General features: G+C 36.6%; 1 protein-coding gene across 2 annotated transcripts; it reads left to right on the top strand.

Moving 5' to 3' along the window:
• Positions 1-5641: 5641 nt before the first annotated feature.
• Positions 5642-17849, top strand: rbm25b (RNA binding motif protein 25b). Of its 2 annotated transcripts, none has more exons than XM_047387142.1 (17): positions 5642-5784; positions 6253-6349; positions 7626-7840; positions 7984-8041; positions 8229-8389; positions 8588-8776; positions 8879-8962; positions 12737-13008; positions 14138-14261; positions 14477-14566; positions 14789-14862; positions 15140-15290; positions 15480-15891; positions 16370-16665; positions 16794-16892; positions 16975-17022; positions 17112-17849. In XM_047387142.1, the coding sequence occupies exons 2-17, from the start codon at positions 6271-6273 to the stop codon at positions 17202-17204; spliced, it is 2445 nt and encodes an 814-aa protein (XP_047243098.1). In that variant the 5' UTR covers positions 5642-5784; positions 6253-6270; the 3' UTR covers positions 17205-17849. The 2 variants fall into 2 exon arrangements, with proteins under 2 accessions (XP_047243098.1, XP_047243099.1); XM_047387143.1 differs by having other exon boundaries at positions 5688-5711.
• The last annotated feature ends 105 nt before the right edge of the window (positions 17850-17954 follow it).

Raw genomic sequence — 17954 nt, 5'->3', positions numbered from 1 at the left:
TGTGTCACCAAAAAGGTGTGTAAAATACAAATAAACATTATAAATGCATTTTAGTAGAGCCGCTGCTCCACATCGAGAGGAGCCAGTTGAGGTGGCTCGGGCATCATCTATACCGGATGCCTCTTGGACGCCTTCCTCTGGAGGTGTTCCAGACACGTCCCACCGGGAGGAGGCCCAGGGGACGACCCAGGACACGCTGGAGGGACTATGTCTCTCGGCTGGCCTGGGAACGCCTTGGGCTCCCCCTGGAGGAACTGGAGGAGGTGTCTGGAGAGAGGGACGTCTGGGCGTCTCTGCTGAGTCTGCTGCCCCCGCGACCCGGTCCCGGATAAGCGGAAGACGACTAGTACGAGTACGAGTAATTGAGAACACTTAAGTGCATAATCAAAGTACTTTGTTGTGAATAGTCAGCACATTCAATAAAATATCTGCATAAGTGAAATATGCGGACATAAAATGTTGCTGCAAAAAAATAATCACCCATAAGTAAAGCAGAGGCAAAAACTGAAGAAAGAAGGGCAGATGTGACATGGGGAAAGAAAAGGATAACGCCGGACTCCTTAGAACCCCACAGTGTCAGAGATTATTTACTTTTGGAAGTGGCAGTAAAAGGCACAAACTGGAATGTGAATGGTTTAGAATGGACACACAGGAGGACAATATGGATTTTGATGAATGGACGCCAGTAAGTAGAGGGAGAGGACGCGGAAGAGGTAAAGCAGAAGAAGGGAAAATGTTAGACAGCCAAAGGAGTAAAAGAGAGCTGGAAGAAAACAGTTCTGAAGAAGAGAGAGTAGTTCGGAAGAAAATTGGAAGGGAAGAATGTAAAATAATATTAAAGATAAAAAATGAAGAAGAAAAAGAGAACCTGAGTCCTATTTCACTATCTAGAGAAATAAAAAAAAAAGATAGGAGATGTTGAAATGATGAAGGTATTGAGAGATGGAAATATACTGGTGTTGTGTAAAACCAAAGAACAAAGAAGATAGGCTTTACAAGTTGAAAACATTTGCAACAAAAGGTGATAGAGAGAAGGATTATAGGAGAAGATAAAATCATTCGGGGGGTAATTTATTGCATTCCTCTGGAGGAAGATATAGACAAGTTAAAAAAACCATTGTTGGTGCAAAGATAAAAAATCTCAAAAGACTGACTAAAAATGTAAATGGAGAAAGAGTAGGAAGCTTGTCAATTTTAATAGACTTTGAAGAAAAGGTGTTGCCACAAAATGTCAAAATAGGATATTTGAGTTTTCCTGTGAGGCCTTTCATTCCTCCACCACTAAGATGTTTTAAATGTCAGAGATATGGTCACATAGCAGCTGTCTGCAAAGGAAAACAAAGATGTCCAAAGTGTGGAGAAGATCACAGAATTGAAGATTGTGGGGAAGAAGTGCACGAAAAATGTTGCAATTGTGGAGGGCAACATAGAGTTACATTCGGGGGATGTGAGGTAAGGAAGAACGCAAAAGAAATTCAACAAATTAAGATGACTAAAAACATAAGCTATGCTGAAGCAGTCAAAAATGTCCAGAATGAAAGATCAAGGGATGAAGGTCAAATTAGGATTCCAGCTTATCAACAAAAAAAAGTGGAATCAGAGGAAAATGTTACAATGTGTGTGAAAAACTGATATTATTTGTAACTTATGTCATTAACTGCACTGAACAGGCTAAACACAAAACAGAAAAGATTAAAATAATAGTCAGAGGAGCAGAAAAGTTCTTAGGGTTTAAAGAAGGATCTTGGGAAAACATTAATAAAAAGTTGGAAACAGATGGAAGGCAAGGAGGAACCCCAGCTGATAAAAACATATGATAATATTACAGTGGAATGCAAGAAGCTTAATCGCTAATGGACAGGAATTTAAAGGGTATATAGATAGAATTTATGAAAAACCAGAAATTATATGTATACAGGAGACATGGTTAAAGCCAAACCTAGATTTTGTAGTTAAAGGGTATAATAATATCAGAAGGGATAGAATAGAAGGAAGTGGAGGAGGATGTGGAATATTTATAAAAGAAGGAATACAATATCAGATATTAGGAAAAGGTAAAAATTTAGAATACATAGTAGTTGAAATTTACAATAAAAAAGAAAAATGTAAGATAATACATTTTTATAATCCATGTAAAATATTATCATTCGAGTTGATGGATGAATTAAAGAGGTATTTAGAAGGAAAAGTAATCTGGTGTGGAGATTTTAATGCTAACAGCACATTATGGGGAAAATGTAATGATAAAAATGGACAAGTTATTGAAGAAATAAAGGAAATAAAAAATGTGGTATGTATAAATGATGGAAGAGGAACAAGAATTAATGTAAAAACAGGTACAGAGTCTGTGATTGATTTAACAATAGTATCAAATTGTTTAGCCGATAACTGTGAGTGGGACATTGACAAAGATACAACAGTAGGCAGTGATCATTATCCCATTAAAATCATAACAGGAATATTAATAAATAACAGGAATACAGGGTTATATAAAGATGGAACTTTAATAAGGCTGATTGGGAAAAATTTAAATATTTAAGTCAAAAGAAATTGGAAGAAATAGATGAGTCAATTGATATAAATAGTTTAAATATAAATATCTGTAAAAAAAATCTTACAGGCTGCAGAAGAATCAATAAAAAAGGAGGAAGAAAGAACAATAAAAAAACGTGGTGGACAAAAGAATGTAGTGAAGTTATAAAATTAAGAAATAAAGCATTTAAAATGTTAAAAAGTAACCCAATTTATCAGAACCTAATTGAGTACAAAAGAAAGCAAGCAAAAGTGAGAAAGATCATTAAGAATGCAAAAAGAGAATATTGGAGAAACTTTTGTAATACCGTGGGGAGAAAAACAAAAATTTATCAAATTTGGAAAACGATTAAAAGAATGAAGGGTATTAGAAAAGAATATGGATATCCTATATTAAAAATAGATAATACAACTATAACGGAAGATAAAGAAATAGCAGAAATATTAGCTAAAACATTTAGTAAAATTCATAGTTCAAATAATATTAGTGAAGAAGGAAAGAAAGGTAGGGAAATCACAAAGATGAAATATAAAGATTTAATGCGAAATAACATAGATACGAATAAATTAATAAATGAACCATTTACAAAAGGAGAATTGAACTTTGTTACCAGGAAAACAAAAAATACATCACCTGGAAAAGATCAAATTTACTATACAATGATAGAACATCTCAATGACAAAGCAAAAGAAAAAATGTTAGAATTATACAATAAAGTCTGGGAGGAGGGAGAGCTGCCACAGAGCTGGAAGGAAGCAATAATTATTCCAATAGTTAAACCTGGAAAAGATAACACAAAACCACAAAATTATAGACTGATCGCATTAACATCAAATATTTGTAAAATAATAGATTAACATATTATTTAAATATTAATGGGTATATATCTAGAAATCAAAATGGGTTTCGAAAAGGGAGAAGCACAAATGACTGCATTATGTTTAAAATATGAAATAAGGAGAGCACAAATAAACAAGGAAAATGTAGTAGCTGTATTTTTCGACATAGAAAAAGCATATGACATGATGTGGGTTGAAGGATTATTAATTAAATAAAATAAAATGGGTATTACTGGAAAAATGTTTAATTGGATTAAAGATTTTTTATCAAAAAGAACAATACAAGTAAGAATTGGTCAAGAATAGTCAGGTAAATATATAATAGATAATGGTACTCCTCAAGGAAGTATTATAAGTCCGTTATTGTTTTCTATAATGATAAATGATGTATTTAAAAATATTGGTAAGGAAGTCGGTTGCTCACTATTTGCAGATGATGGAGCTATATGGAAAAGGGGTCGTAATATCAAACTTATTGAAAAGAAAATACAGGATGAGATTAGTAGAATAGAACAATGGCCAAAGCAATGGAGATTTAAGTTCTCAGTGGAAAAAACAAAAGTAATGGTGTTTACACAGAAAAGGAAAAGAGAAAATATAAAACTAAAATTATACAATCAAGTTTTAGAACAAGTAAAAAATATAACATTTTTAGGTATATGGTTTGATGAAAAAATTATATGGAAAGTACATATAGAAAGAATCATAGATAAATGCAAAGAAATATTAAATATTATGAGATGTATGGCTGGTATTGATTGGGGAGCAGATCGAACATCATTAAAAAGAATTTATACAGGATTAATTAGATCAAATATTGATTATGGAAGTATAATTTATGGATCAGCAGCAAACACTCATCTTATAAAATTAGACAATATACAACATCAAGCTTTAAGAATTTGTACAGGAGCAATCAGAACCAGTCCAATAGCAGCACTTCAGGTAGAGATGGGAGAGATGCCATTAGATTTAAGAAGGAAACAGTTAGCAATAAATTAATGGATAAACTTACAAAGCAATAATCCGGATCATCCCACACGTGATATTTTAAAACCATGCTGGGAAGAAGAAAAAAAACAAGTTAAGAGTTTTGGTTGGATTATCAATAATATAGCAGAAGAATTTCAAATATATGAAAAAGAAATAAGTTCAATGTTGCCTTTGCCAGTAGTGCCACCGTGGCTGTTACCAGAAGCAGTGGTGGATATGGCATTGATGAAAAAGAAAAAGGATCCAAAATGTAGATTAGATTCAAGTGTAATACAAGAATATATAAACAATTACTATCATTATGTCCAGATTTACACAGACGCATCAAAAACAGATGAAAAAATAGGAGTAGCATTTGTAATACCAGAATTTAAAATAAAAGTAGGAAAAAGAATTACAGATGGATTATCAGTATATTTAGGAGAATTATTAGCCATATTGCTAGCAGTGCAGTGGGTGGAGGATATAAAACCATTAAAAACAATAATTTGTTTAGACTCAAGTTCAGCATTATTAAGTTTAAAACATAATCATTCAGAGGGTAGACCAGACATTTTGTTGGAAATAAAACATACTTTATTTAGAATACAAAGGATGGGTTTAATATTAGTGTTTTTATGGGTACCAGCACATGTAGGAGTTGGAGGGAATGAGATGCCGGACAGGATAGCAAAGAAGGCAACACAAAACAACATTAGCTTTATAATTAATATTAGTAGGTCAGAGGCAAGAAATATAATTAAACAGAGAATCAGGAAAGAGTGGCAAAAGAGGTGGGATGAAGAAAAGAAAGGAAGATGGTTTTACAGAATCAACAAGATAGTAGGAGAAGTAAGAACTGGAAGAAGGAGCAGAAAAGAAGAAAGGTTAATTACAAGATTAAGAATTGGACATACAGGACTTAATTCTACATTGTTCAAGATAAAGAAACATAATACAGGAACATGTGATCATTGTGGAGAAGAGGAAACAATAGAACATGTAATACTGAAGTGTCAGAAATATGAACAAGAAAGAACAATTTTAAGGAGAGAATTTGTAGGTATTAAAGAAAATTTTATTTTGAGAGATACTTTGCAAAGACGTTTAGGTAGCAAACATATTCAAATTATAATTAGATTTTTCAAAAAAAACTAAATTAATAAATAGAATTTGATTGTTGTAATAGTAAATAAGATTTAAAACCATGAAGAACCACACTCCACACCAGTCGATGGCGGTAATGCACATCATAAAGTTATTTGCCAACTGCCAAAAATAATACAAGAAGAAGACGCGTAATGCGCATGCGTGCAAGTGTTTTTGAAGGCCGCGGCTAGCTACAGTGCTAATCTAACGTTCTAAAGGTTAGCGACAATTTCAGTATACATAAACTCTGTGTAGTGGATTTTATCTAGCTGCGTCTCACTTGGCATTGTGGTATGTATAAATGTACATCTTCGTATTTCTTTAAAACGTATTTTTAACCGACCAGAAGCCTGTATTGTATGTCAGGTTACGGCGACTAGAGCTAATGTCAAGTTAGCATAATTGAGTTTTGCCGGGTGTTGGAACGTGCTCAGTGCTAGCTTTAGCTAACTTAGCTGCTTGTTTTTAGTTGTCACACTCAAAGTTAATGAATAGTTTATGGAGCTTTGGATTTCACGAAGTTAAATTAGTTGATAGCCTCTTGATAAACCTAGCTAATACTAAATAACATTCCAGCTGGGTCGAGTAAATGTCATTGCCGATTTGTAGTTGAGCATTGAGATAATATAGCAGGAAGTATTTCTTTTGTGTGCTCAAAACGATAGTAACTAATATCGGCACAAATCTTGTATAGTTTAAAAAAAATCTAAGATGTCACAATCGATAACTTAATTAAAAGTGTTATTGTGTGTTAATTAGGTTACATCCACATTCAGAATGTCCTTCCCCCCTCATTTAAACCGGCCGCTGTTGCCCCCTCCTGGGATACCTCATCAATATGCTGGCTTCCCCTCAGGTAAGCGCCCACCTATCCATAGTCAATGTATGCACATTGTTTCTCGTAAAATTTTTTAAAAAGTGAGTTTTGTTTTGTTTTTTCCAAAATACTGGTAATACTGGAAAGAACAAAAAATAACTGCGGTGAAATTTCCCTTCTCAAGATATCACAGATGGTACCAGAACAACTACAATAAAAAGAATCATAAAGCATGTGTTAAGCCAATTCTTCACATTTTTGTTCAATGTATATTGGTCGTTTACTCCTGGTGAAATATTGATCCTTCACCAATTTAAAACCCCATTTCATCCCTTTCTACTTCCACTTTGTAGCAATTTACTTAAACTTAAGTATATAAGTTCATGTTTCTGTAAGAATTATGGCGTTAAACAGTCATAAAATAGTTTGAGTTATTCAAATATTTTAATGTAACTGAATAGTACTTTTAAAAAACTTTGTTTTACACCCTATATACTTAAATTCTTTTCCTTTTTTTGGCCAGACAGCTATTCAAATATGCCAGTTTTGATTAAACCAATGCAACTGTAAGCATATTCTTTACATATTTGTTAGTCACATAGTTACGTTTCCTTACAGTATCTCCACTTGTCAAATGAGTAAAAAAATGACTTCCTGAAGATACAAATTGTCACATACTCTGCACCCATGGCAGATGGACCATAACAAGTTGTGTATAAAATGACCAAAAGTACAAAGGTAGAAAAGAGTGAAGGAACAAAATGATCAGCAGACACAAGCTAGCATTGGGAAGGTTATCAAATGATCAATAAAAATAAAATTTTTACATGTCATGTTATGTAAGGGGTATCTTTTTAAGGTTTTTTAGTAAAGGCATGTGATGCTTTCCATTCAGTTTATAATTTAAAATGTTACACACCTTTAATGTAATCATATGAGGGCCATAAATGTGACTAATTAGTCAGTTTCAGTTTCTTTAAGTGCTGCGTATACACAATAATTAAAGGAATGGAACAGTTTGAAAAGGCATAAAGATAAGGGCTGAAAACAAGCATTTATATGTATAGCTCTCAGGTCACAAAAAAATGGCAGCCTTGACCTGGAGATTGCAACTTTTAAATATTATGACTAGATTTTATTTTTTTTTATACAAAGTTTGATCATAGATGTGTTTTACTGCCCTTCCTGGTAGCAAAAGACTTGCATCTTGGGATGTATTATAGGATTTGCATGTTTTCAGGTTTTATCTTGATATATATTTTGTTCTTAAAGCTTTGTGTCTACTTTATGTATACATGTCCTGTGTCTGTTTCAGGAGCTCCAATGATCCCAGTTCACATGGGTATCATGGCCCCGGCCCCTGCAGTTATGGTTCCTTCTGTTCCAGTTGTCAGTAAGCCTCCTGTTCCAAAGAAAGACTTTTCTGTTTATCGAGCCAAGGATGATGAGAGCAGCGGGCCCACCACCACCGTGTTTGTGGGGAACATATCGGAGAAAGCTTCAGACATGCTGATCAGACAGTTGCTGGCGGTAATATTGAGAAAATAACTCACACATTTAAGATGAGCTCCGTTTTCTTGAATTAATCTTTTCTATACCAGAAAATAGTAGTAATACATATTCCAGTGTTTCTTGTATCATGAAATGTTTTTCCCTTTGTTCCACTTTTACAGAAATGTGGTATTGTTTTGAGCTGGAAAAGAGTTCAAGGAGCTTCTGGGAAGCTTCAAGGTAATTCAGGCACTATTATATTTTGAAAAAATAGATTGTCCTTACGTTTCCTAAAATTTTGTCCCGTTTTATTACTACAGTAGAACAAACCTGCCTAGTGTTGCTTATTACGATTATGCTTTCAAAACCCAAATCACTGCTTCTGGTCAGCCTTTCACGTCTAGTTTCATTAACCTGTCTGTTGCAGCATTTGGTTTCTGTGAATACAAGGAGCCAGAGTCCACCTTGCGAGCTCTGCGGTTGCTTCATGACCTGCAGATTGGAGACAAAAACCTCCTGGTGAAGGTGGATGCAAAGACTAAAGCTCAGCTGGATGAGTGGAAGGCCAAGAAGAAGACAGCAAATGGGGTGTGAATTAGTTTTAACATATTGATTTTAGTACTTATTATTTGTACATGTATTTGTTTCTCCCAAGAATGCATCATGCTTCATTTTTACATTTTAATTGCTGTATACACACTTAAGATTAAGTTGTTTTTTTACAGTGTCTTAATTGGAGGGTGACTTGATGACAAAGCTGGAATGATTTGGGTTTTTGTGTATTAGCAAAATAAGAAGGCAGAAGATGACGGAGCTGATGAGGAGGAGGTTCTTGATGAGGAGACAAAGAAGAGAGATCAGGTAGTTAAAGATGCCATCGATGGATTGATGCGGGAATATGCAGCAGAACTCAATGCGCCTTCCACGGATGACGATGCCCAAAGACGAAAGAGAAAAAAGGAAAAGAAAGAAGAGGTAAAGTGGTGGTCCTTTTTCTCTAAGTGAAATTCTGTTCTGTTTGGCATGAATTCTTAAATGGATATTTTAGTATAGCAATTGAGATATTTCTCTTAATAGGATGACATCAACACTATTGACATTGAGGAGGACAAGCGGGACCTGATTTCCAGAGAGATTAGTAAATTTCGTGACACTCACAAGGTAAAGTGGCTTCATTTATTTTGCAATTACATTACAGGTTTTGGACAACAGTTTGTCACGTAGTTCACTTCTAGAGTTGGCATATTTTGATTAGAACAGCTGATGTCTTTGACACACATCCACCAATTGGCTCTCCCAAACATTTACACCATATGCATTACTTCAGTCTTTAGTATAGAAAAACATTAAACACAACAGCAAATTACTGGTATTTATAGCACCTCTCTCAGGCCTGATTTGAAACCTGTGACCTCTGTAGTGAAATTATTAAGTGTGACCTTTTAGAGATACATTTCTTCATTCATCACACAAAAATGCATGGAGACGATGTAAAGTTACTTTAAAGCTAATCTATTCATTAAACCCCACCATTATGATAGTGATCATATGGTGACTAAAGCAAGATGAATCTCAGAGCTTTGGAAAAAGTTGCCAGGATAGGATGTAAGTATCAGCCTTCTTTTCCTTTATACATATGCTGGGCGTCCCCCTCTTGAGGACTTGCTTTGGGGCAACTGCACAGTTCTTTTGTGACCAGGGCTTAAATTGTGTGTAATTCAGCCTAACATTTGGCATTACAGATGACATATTTACTTCCTAATCATGAATGTAAATAGAATTGGCAGGTCCCTGGAAATGTGAAGAGTCAGTGAACCAGTGCAAGTTCTCCATAAATGATGGTCTGTCTTAATAGTGTTCATGTTAAAGCACAAGGACTCAGTAACCACTGCAGTGACTTTTGCTGTAACCATTATTATGCTCGTGTGAGGTGGGGACGCCCTCTCCACAGCAGTATGATGATCTGAAGATTGACAAGGTACGTGCTCTCTGTGTGTGTGTGTGTGTGTGTGTGTGTGTGTCATGAAATCTCTCCTTTCTTCCACCTACTCACCATGTGATCTGTTTACTTTTCTTGTACAAAATAAATGTTAGATTTATGAGCAAAGGATTAAAAGAACACATGGTTCTTCTCTTAAAACTAATTTAATAAAAGCCAAGCCCTATAATTATAGCATGATTTAACCAAAACAACTAGTGACAGAACCACAATTTCTTAGACTAAAATGTAACCTAAATGAGCCAAAAGACATGGACATCATTGTACTTATCAAGCCCCAATACACTACACTACAGAGGTAAGTAAGAAGAAAAAGCTTTTATAAGGGAAGATGGCACCTATTGAACCCTTGTGTCTTAAAGTGTAAAAACAGTTAATGTCATTAGTTGCAAAATGAAAAAAAAAAACCTCTAACTCTGCAATGAAAAGGCTTTAATTTTTTCTGATTGGCTATATCTGATATGTTTGTCTCTGCAAACTTATAATGTATTTCACAATTCTTTCGCTTGTTGCTTTTTCAAAAATAATTTAATAGGTAAGGTCATGTTACAGTAGCAATGGCTATTAGATAGTCTAAGGTGGTGAAAACAGGCCAGAGTGAATGAACTGAGTATTCATGACTGGAGATGCACCGATCAGAGATGATTTTTGTGGCCGATTTCCGATCAATAAGTTTGTATGGTCTGAGCGTCTAATTCCAGTTTCTTTTTAGGATCAATAAATAACATTAAAGTATTTCTTTCAACTTTCTGGATAAACTGAACTGTCTTCACAATAAAATGTTTATTGTAAAATATAACCAAAGTTATGGAGCTGTTTCTCTGCATCACTGAAAATCTGTGAATACAGTGAAATGCTACAGGTTTTAGGACAGGTAGCTATAAATAAATAAATAAAACCCAACTAAGATGAGACACAACTAATCTGTTATTTACAAGACATACTATAGCTTACTATGTTTGCACGCCTAGAAAATGTAGAGTGCCCAAGATAATTTTTTACCCAGGGTCATTTAAAAAATAATTAAGAGCCTAATATTTTGAGAGGAAATGCTCTAAATTTTCTGTTATGTGTTAATATTTTCCTTAATTTATTGTAACTTTACAAAAGCTTTAAAAGGTTTTTGTTATTTCTATTTGGACCAGAGGCGACGGCTAGGTATATATGAGAGAGAGAGAGAGAGAGAGAGAAATTGGAAGCAGTCAACATTACACAGCTCTGCCATTGAACAGGATTTCACTAATCTTTCCAAATATAGTATGATTTACGGAGTTGAAATTGTCAACTGTCTTTATCATGTTTTTATAAGCACGATTAGTGGGGTTAGCATTACTTACAGCAGTCTTTGTGTGTATTCCCTGTAGAGTTAGTAGACTCTTACCTCAGCTGTGAGATTTCCAAAAACATTAGAGCGTTTCCTTATTCAGCATGTTCCATAGCAGATAAAATCAAACTCATCAAAACGATAACGTGTGTAGGTTGCTACTGCAACCGGGTAGTCCTTGTGTATGGTGCGTTCATTGATCGGAAGAAAAGTTGGGTTCTTTTAGTTTCTGACCGGCTATTTTCTCTGTGCATCTTAAGTCATGGCCTTTATTTTGCTGTCATGCGTCTGCCTAAAAGGCAACAATTCTTCAGTACTCTATGACTTTTTGGGATTGTCGTTTTAGAATGATTCTGTACAACTTTAGCTTCAAGTAGGATGTTTGTAGTGCATCAAGACGTTTCTTACTCGATGTGGAACATTTTAGGGACAGTCCACAAAGTCCCGGTTCTCCAAACGCAATCTGTTAATCTCCCGTCCGGATGAAGAGTAGAGCATGGGACAAGTCAATGAAAGATGTAAACTACTGTCAGATAGTGAAGTATTGCACATTAAAGCAAAAACTTTGAATCTTAATGTCCTTGCTCACATTGTTGTCATGTTTTCTATTCTTGACTTGTTACACCCAAGGCTTTTCATTAGTCTGTTTGTTGCTAAAGACCAGCTTATACCTGGTAGCTGTTAACTTCAAATAACATGCAGCTTTACTTCTATGACAGCACAGAGAAATGGGACCCATAAACTGTTTTTTTTTTCCTTGCAATGGCATATTAGAGCGTACTTGCTTATAAACCTTTCTGAAATTTCTTCAAAGCCTTGTGTGTAATGCTGCTAAATTGTATGGTTGGGGTCTTTGTGTGTGTGTGATTAGTCAAGAAGAGAAGCTGAAGACTTCTGCAGGGGTAAGACTGCTTCTACAATTTCATATATCTGTGCAGAAATGTAACTAATGTTCATCATGTTCATTTCTTGATGTAGAGTTACTCCAAATGCGGTGTTAGCCATTAAATTGAAGGCTATTGTTGATGATTGTTGATGCTTAAGCAAGACAAAAATCCCATAATGTTTTTCCCTTATATACCGTGTGACCTGCTTTCCTCCCAGGCCTAACTTAAAAGGCTTGTAGGGGCAGCGAAGGGCTGAGTCCATAGTTCAACACCTGTAAGTCACAAACAACTAGTTCAACCAAAGACTGATGCCTGTTTCTGTTTTTTTGTTTTGTTTTTTTTCTTGAAAGAAGGGATCTTAAGGAAGAAAAAGTATTTTGATTTGCTGCATTTTCTTGTTATGAATGCCAAAAATCAAATGTTCCACAGATCTTTCTGACAATTTGAGTGGTTTCCAGTTACATTCTTGCTAAAATGTAGTTTTATCCTTCACCTTTGAAGCAACAAAGGGCATCATGTTGCTTTAGATAAATGAAGTCTCTCTGTGAGTGGTAGTCTTTTGTACCATCACATAGGATTATGGCTTCATAGTTGTTATGGCATGTTCCTTGGAATCCTCTCAAGATCTGGAAACCACTTGATCTGTGCACATATGCCAACTTATTGCAAACACCTATTGGATGTCAAGTAGCAAATTCTGAACCTGTCTGTGTTTTGCTCTGCAGAAACTAGAAGAGGAGAAAGACAAGCGGGAGAAGGAGCGGCTGGAGTTTGAGCGTGATAGGAGGGAGCGGGAAAAAGAACGAGAGCGGGAAAGAGAACGGCGGGACCGCGAAAGGGAGAAGGAACGCGAGAGAGAAAGGAAGAGGGAACGGGAACAAGAACGGGAGAGAGACCGAGACAAAGAACGTGACCGCAGGAACAGGGAGAGTGAGCGAGAGCGAGACTGGGATAGAGACCGGAGCCGTGACAGGAGCCCCGAACGCAGCCGATCAAGGTAAAGTAAATAGATGTGCGCCTGTGTGAAGTGAAAGAATCAATATGAATCTTCTTATATGTTTAGATGGCCTTAAATAGCCTGATATAACAAGAAAATTTGCCAATTTCAGTAATTCACTGGTAAGCACTTTTAAATTCCCAGAAACTGTGGCAGACATGTCCGTGGGAAGCTGTTTCCAGCTAAGTTCCCATACAGTTGATTCCTGCGCTTGTTTGCTCAGAGCAGGGATATCAGACTAAAACACTAAAATTGTGTCATTAGCCTGTAGTCTGCATCTAAAAGTCAAATCTCCTGTGTCAACATGTTTTCTTCTACAACAAAGTATGGCTGTTTAAAACCTCCCTATCACAGTAGTTCATGGCTTTATTATACAGCTAGATGAAGCTTACATTATAGTCTTTATATATTTCATACAGTCTTTTCAGAGATAAAAAACAAAGAAACTAACATGTAAACAATCAATTGTCACCCTGGAAAATACTAAAGTAGCAGAATAATGGACAAATAGGTCATAATGTCATTAAAATGTAGGACTGAAGAAATTTAATCGTATCGAAATTCCAGAGAAAGACATTTCCTAAAGTGAAAGTAGAAGCCAGGCTTGTACTGACTAAAGACGTACCTGTTTGGTTGTTGCCAAACAAACATGGTTACCTTGGCTTGGGCTGTTTTTTGACCGTGAAAACTGCCAAAAAATGATTTCTGGGAAAGCCATGCTTGGGAGTTCTTGATTTAACGTGTTTTCAGTTAGAAAGCTTGGTCTGCAATGTTCTCACAGTAAGGATTTGGGAAAAAGAAACGCATTGCTTGCACCAAAAACTTACATTCGTAGCATTTTTTGAATTTATTTTTTCTTCTTGAAATCTGATTGGCATTTGCAGAATCCACATTACATATTTCACTACACATCAGATTGAGATAATGATTTATTTTCTTAATCAACCAAAAACAACTAGTATACACTGCAACTGATCTAACCTGATCCTAAACTCAGATTTGTTCTAGGACAGTGCAGACACATAATTTACAGATGATATTTTTATTTATGCAGTAGTCACTCATTTATTACATATGTTTATCTAAGGGGATATAAAACATCTAATTTATCATAAACTTGTTTTTAAAGGGAAGTGAGCAGAGACAGAGAAAGAGAGAGGGACAAGAAGCGGGACCAGGAAGATGAGGAGGATGCTTATGAACGCAGGAAGCTGGAACGAAAACTCCGGGATAAAGAGGCGGCATATCAGGAGGTAGGAAATTCAGCAAACAAGTTCCATGATTAAAGGTCATATGTCAAAAGGTGTCCCATCTGTTAGAAGTTCTCTTTCCTACATTGATTCTTGCAAAATCTAGTGGACTAAAGGGAATCGGAACATTATTATTACATAATTTTTCCTTTTTAAAATATCACATTCTTAGCCTATGGATGTCTGTGTCTGCTTTACCCCAATTGTTTATGTGATAGCGTCTAAAAAACTGGGAGCTGAGGGAGCGGAAAAGGGCTCGGGATTATGCGAAGGAGGCGGAAAGGGAGGATGATCGTAGACGAGAAATGGTGAGAGCATGCTGAACATGTACAAAACTCTCCGGCTCATTTTTAAGGATCACAATTCAAACTTAGCCAAACACTTACGAACACTTAACCTGTCAAGCAAAGTAAATTACCACTCTCTTTTCCAACAAAGCAAAATGTAATAAAATGTATTAGTTTAAAAATTACAGGAAATATTTCTTTTATGCCTATATACATTACTCTTCTTTTAAAATGTTTGATTAGGTAAAAGAAGGAAAACGACTAAAGGAGTTTCTGGAAGACTACGATGATGACAGGGATGATCCCAAGTATTACAGGTGGGCAAGAACATCATTCCTTCCCTTTTCTGTTCCAAATTTAAAACCCGTTTAATAGAAACATCTATCATAAATTTCATAGTGAACTTTCTTATTTCTATTTTAAAATGGGAGAAAATATTTGAGAACTGGAATTTTTAGATGAAAAATGTGTAGAAACCCCGATTATGTGTGACAAATGTGAGCACAGATGCTGTGACCTAGATCTACCTCCACTGATCATGTAACAGCAGCTGTTTATTGTTCTGAGGGCTGATGTTTTCACTGTGACCCCTAGGGGCAGTGCGCTGCAGAAGCGTCTCAGAGACCGAGAGAAGGAGATGGAGGCGGATGAGCGTGACAGGAAGAGAGAGAAGGAGGAGCTGGAGGAGATCAGACAGAGGCTGTTAGACGAGGGACATCCAGACCCAGACGCAGAGCTACGCAGGGTATCATTGTCTCTTTAACTAAGGTTCACTGCGTTTTTCTGTGTAGTTGTGGTGAGGTGGCATGCTGTCTGTTGTTGAAGGTCACTTTCTCCTCTGAGTCTCTCTGCGTATCTGCTTTCATATTTAGCATTCCTTATTAAATTTGTAACTGGATGCTGCTTTCCTATTACCCGCCTGTTACTGGTTTAGATGGAAGAAGAGGAGGAGGAGCGCCTGAGACAGCCGCCCATCATCCCAGAGCCTGAACCTGAGGAGCAACGCGAACGCCGCAGAGGTTCCAGAGAACATAGAGAACGGAGACAGGAGCCGGAAAAGGCAAAACCCAGCTCACGGCCTAATCACTCTGATGAGGAGGTGGAGGAGGGTGAGGAGGAGGATTACGATAATGATGAAGACAACCTTGAAGGAAAACCACAATTGAAGCCCATGATGCGGCCCATTACAGCCGCTCCTTCGGTATCGTCAGCAAGTGGCAATGTGTCTCCGAACACCCCTGGAGAGGAGTCGCCCTGCGGCATCATCATCCCTCATGAAAACTCCCCACCTGACGCTCTGCCACAGGAGGAAAACCGTCCGAAGATCGGCCTCAGCCTGAAACTAGGTTTTTTTATTTTTATTAAATAAGCTTTGCTTCTATGTAGAAGTGTGAAAGGCAGGCATGTGAACATGTTACGTTCAGTGAGGGTGTAATTCAGTATGTTTTCATTGCAGATAAGACGACAACTTTATGTAATATCTAGTAGTTACACAAGTTTTTTTTAAGAGGAAATCAGGACTTCATTAAGCATTTAGTTGACTAATTTTATACATTTTATTTCAATAGCTCTCCATAAAGCATTGAGACTAATGAAAGGAAACTAAACACCTTATTCTAATGCTATCCCCTTATTAAACCCAGTCATTTGACCTTTTAAAATGGTTTCCATACAGAGGATTATATGCGTAATAATCTGCTCACATAAACTCCTGAATAGAAACTCCTAAATATGAGATGGTGACAGATTTCCAGATTGTCTCACAGTAACCAGAACAGCTTTGTGTCTCAGCTGGAAAAACTCATTCACCTGTGTCCTCTCCAGGTGCTACTGGGAGCCCCAGCCAGCCTAATGCAGGCAAGAGGAAGAAGCTTCCAGTGGACAGCGTTTTCAACAAATTTGATGATGAGGAGGCAGACGAACAGCCACGCAAGCGGAAGCTGGTGCCCTTGGATTACGACGACGACAAGAGCCTCGGCGTTGATGGTGCAGGACTCTCCAGCATAAAAGGAGCCAACACCGAGGAGAAACGCAAACACATCAAGAGCCTGATAGAGAAGATTCCAACAGCAAAACCAGAACTGTTCTCCTACCCTTTGGACTGGTCTATGGTCGACACAGTAAGGAACAGTTTTCTATTTTAAGGACCAAGTTGAGAGTGTTACCTCTTCTCTTTGCCGCCTCAGTAAATGATAGATTGCATGTTCACGTCTTAATCCAGCTCCTGTGTTGCGATCTCGTTTTACAGACTTTAATGGAACGACGTGTTCGACCCTGGATCAATAAAAAAATCATTGAGTACATCGGTGAGGAAGAGCCGACATTAGTGGACTTTGTGTGTTCAAAGGTACTGATGGTCTAGAAAACATTCATCTGGTATTGTTCTGATTTGGAGAAAAAGCGATACTGATATTCTTGTCTGTCCTCAGGTGATGGCTCACAGTATGCCACAAAGTATCTTGGATGATGTTGCCATGGTGAGTTTTAGATTTTAAGTTTCACCGTTCATTTAACCTGTTGCATTCATAACATAACAGTAAAACCAATCCTGCTCTCTCCTGCTCAGGTACTTGATGAAGAAGCTGAGGTCTTCATTGTGAAGATGTGGCGTTTGCTTATTTACGAAACTGAGGCAAAGAAAATTGGACTGGTGAAATAAGCAAAACCACTGAATGAAGATAAACCCCCCCAATTGTTTATACAAGTGTCGTAAAATTGTCATCCAGCACAAACTAACATTGACACCAAATGTATATTTTTTTTCCTGTAAAACATAACTCAGGCTCCATGCACCTCCATTCTGTTTGAAGGTGCTAACCACGCTTCTGTGTATATAGCATCATCTGGCTGTAACTAAATGATGCTCCGGTTTATCTATGACCATAGAGCCGAAACATACACGGTTTCATTGATCCTAAACGTTTACACATGCCACTGCAGTTAGTCTACAATTATCCAAACAGTTTTAAGTTGCGGTTTAAAGGGGGTTATATCAGTCAACCTGGACTTTGACATATGAGTTACTCGGAGTGTTTCCTTTTTTTTTTTTTTTTTTTAACAGGGGTATTTATTAGGGGGTTTGACACAACGTGTTTTATCACATTCCTGATATTTAGACATGTCTTTGTCAACAAACCACCTCAGCAGAACAGAACTGTGGGTGGGAACATCCTGGAGGAAAAAGCACACATCCTTACCACTATGAGAAATGGAGCTAAGAACAGGAAAAATGTTTTTTTTCTGAGTTGTGAAAATTTATTTTGTTTTGTAATGGTGAACATTTGATTAAAACCATTTTTTTAAATGAGTGTTCAGTATTTTTTCTTCAATTTAAAAATGAAAGTAACCAATCAAGTGTTTTTTCAGGATTGATTTTGGTCTTCTGTTGAAGGAAAGTTTCATTATGGAG

The sequence above is a fragment of the Girardinichthys multiradiatus genome, chromosome 15 (assembly GCF_021462225.1).
Source record: "Girardinichthys multiradiatus isolate DD_20200921_A chromosome 15, DD_fGirMul_XY1, whole genome shotgun sequence".
NCBI classification, from domain to species: domain Eukaryota; kingdom Metazoa; phylum Chordata; class Actinopteri; order Cyprinodontiformes; family Goodeidae; genus Girardinichthys; species Girardinichthys multiradiatus.
Note: the sequence above shows the minus strand (reverse complement) of the source record. Positions and strands in the feature narration are given on the sequence as shown.

What these genes read in the sequence shown, in the direction of transcription:
- rbm25b (XM_047387142.1), top strand. Translation starts at nt 6,271, where the DNA reads ATGTCCTTCCCCCCTCATTTAAACCGGCCGCTGTTGCCCCCTCCTGGG. An exon ending in AATTTCGTGACACTCACAAG is followed by an intron (nt 8,963 to 12,736) that starts GTAAAGTGGCTT and finishes TTTGCTCTGCAG; the next exon opens with AAACTAGAAGAGGAGAAAGA. An exon ending in GATGATCCCAAGTATTACAG is followed by an intron (nt 14,863 to 15,139) that starts GTGGGCAAGAAC and finishes TGTGACCCCTAG; the next exon opens with GGGCAGTGCGCTGCAGAAGC.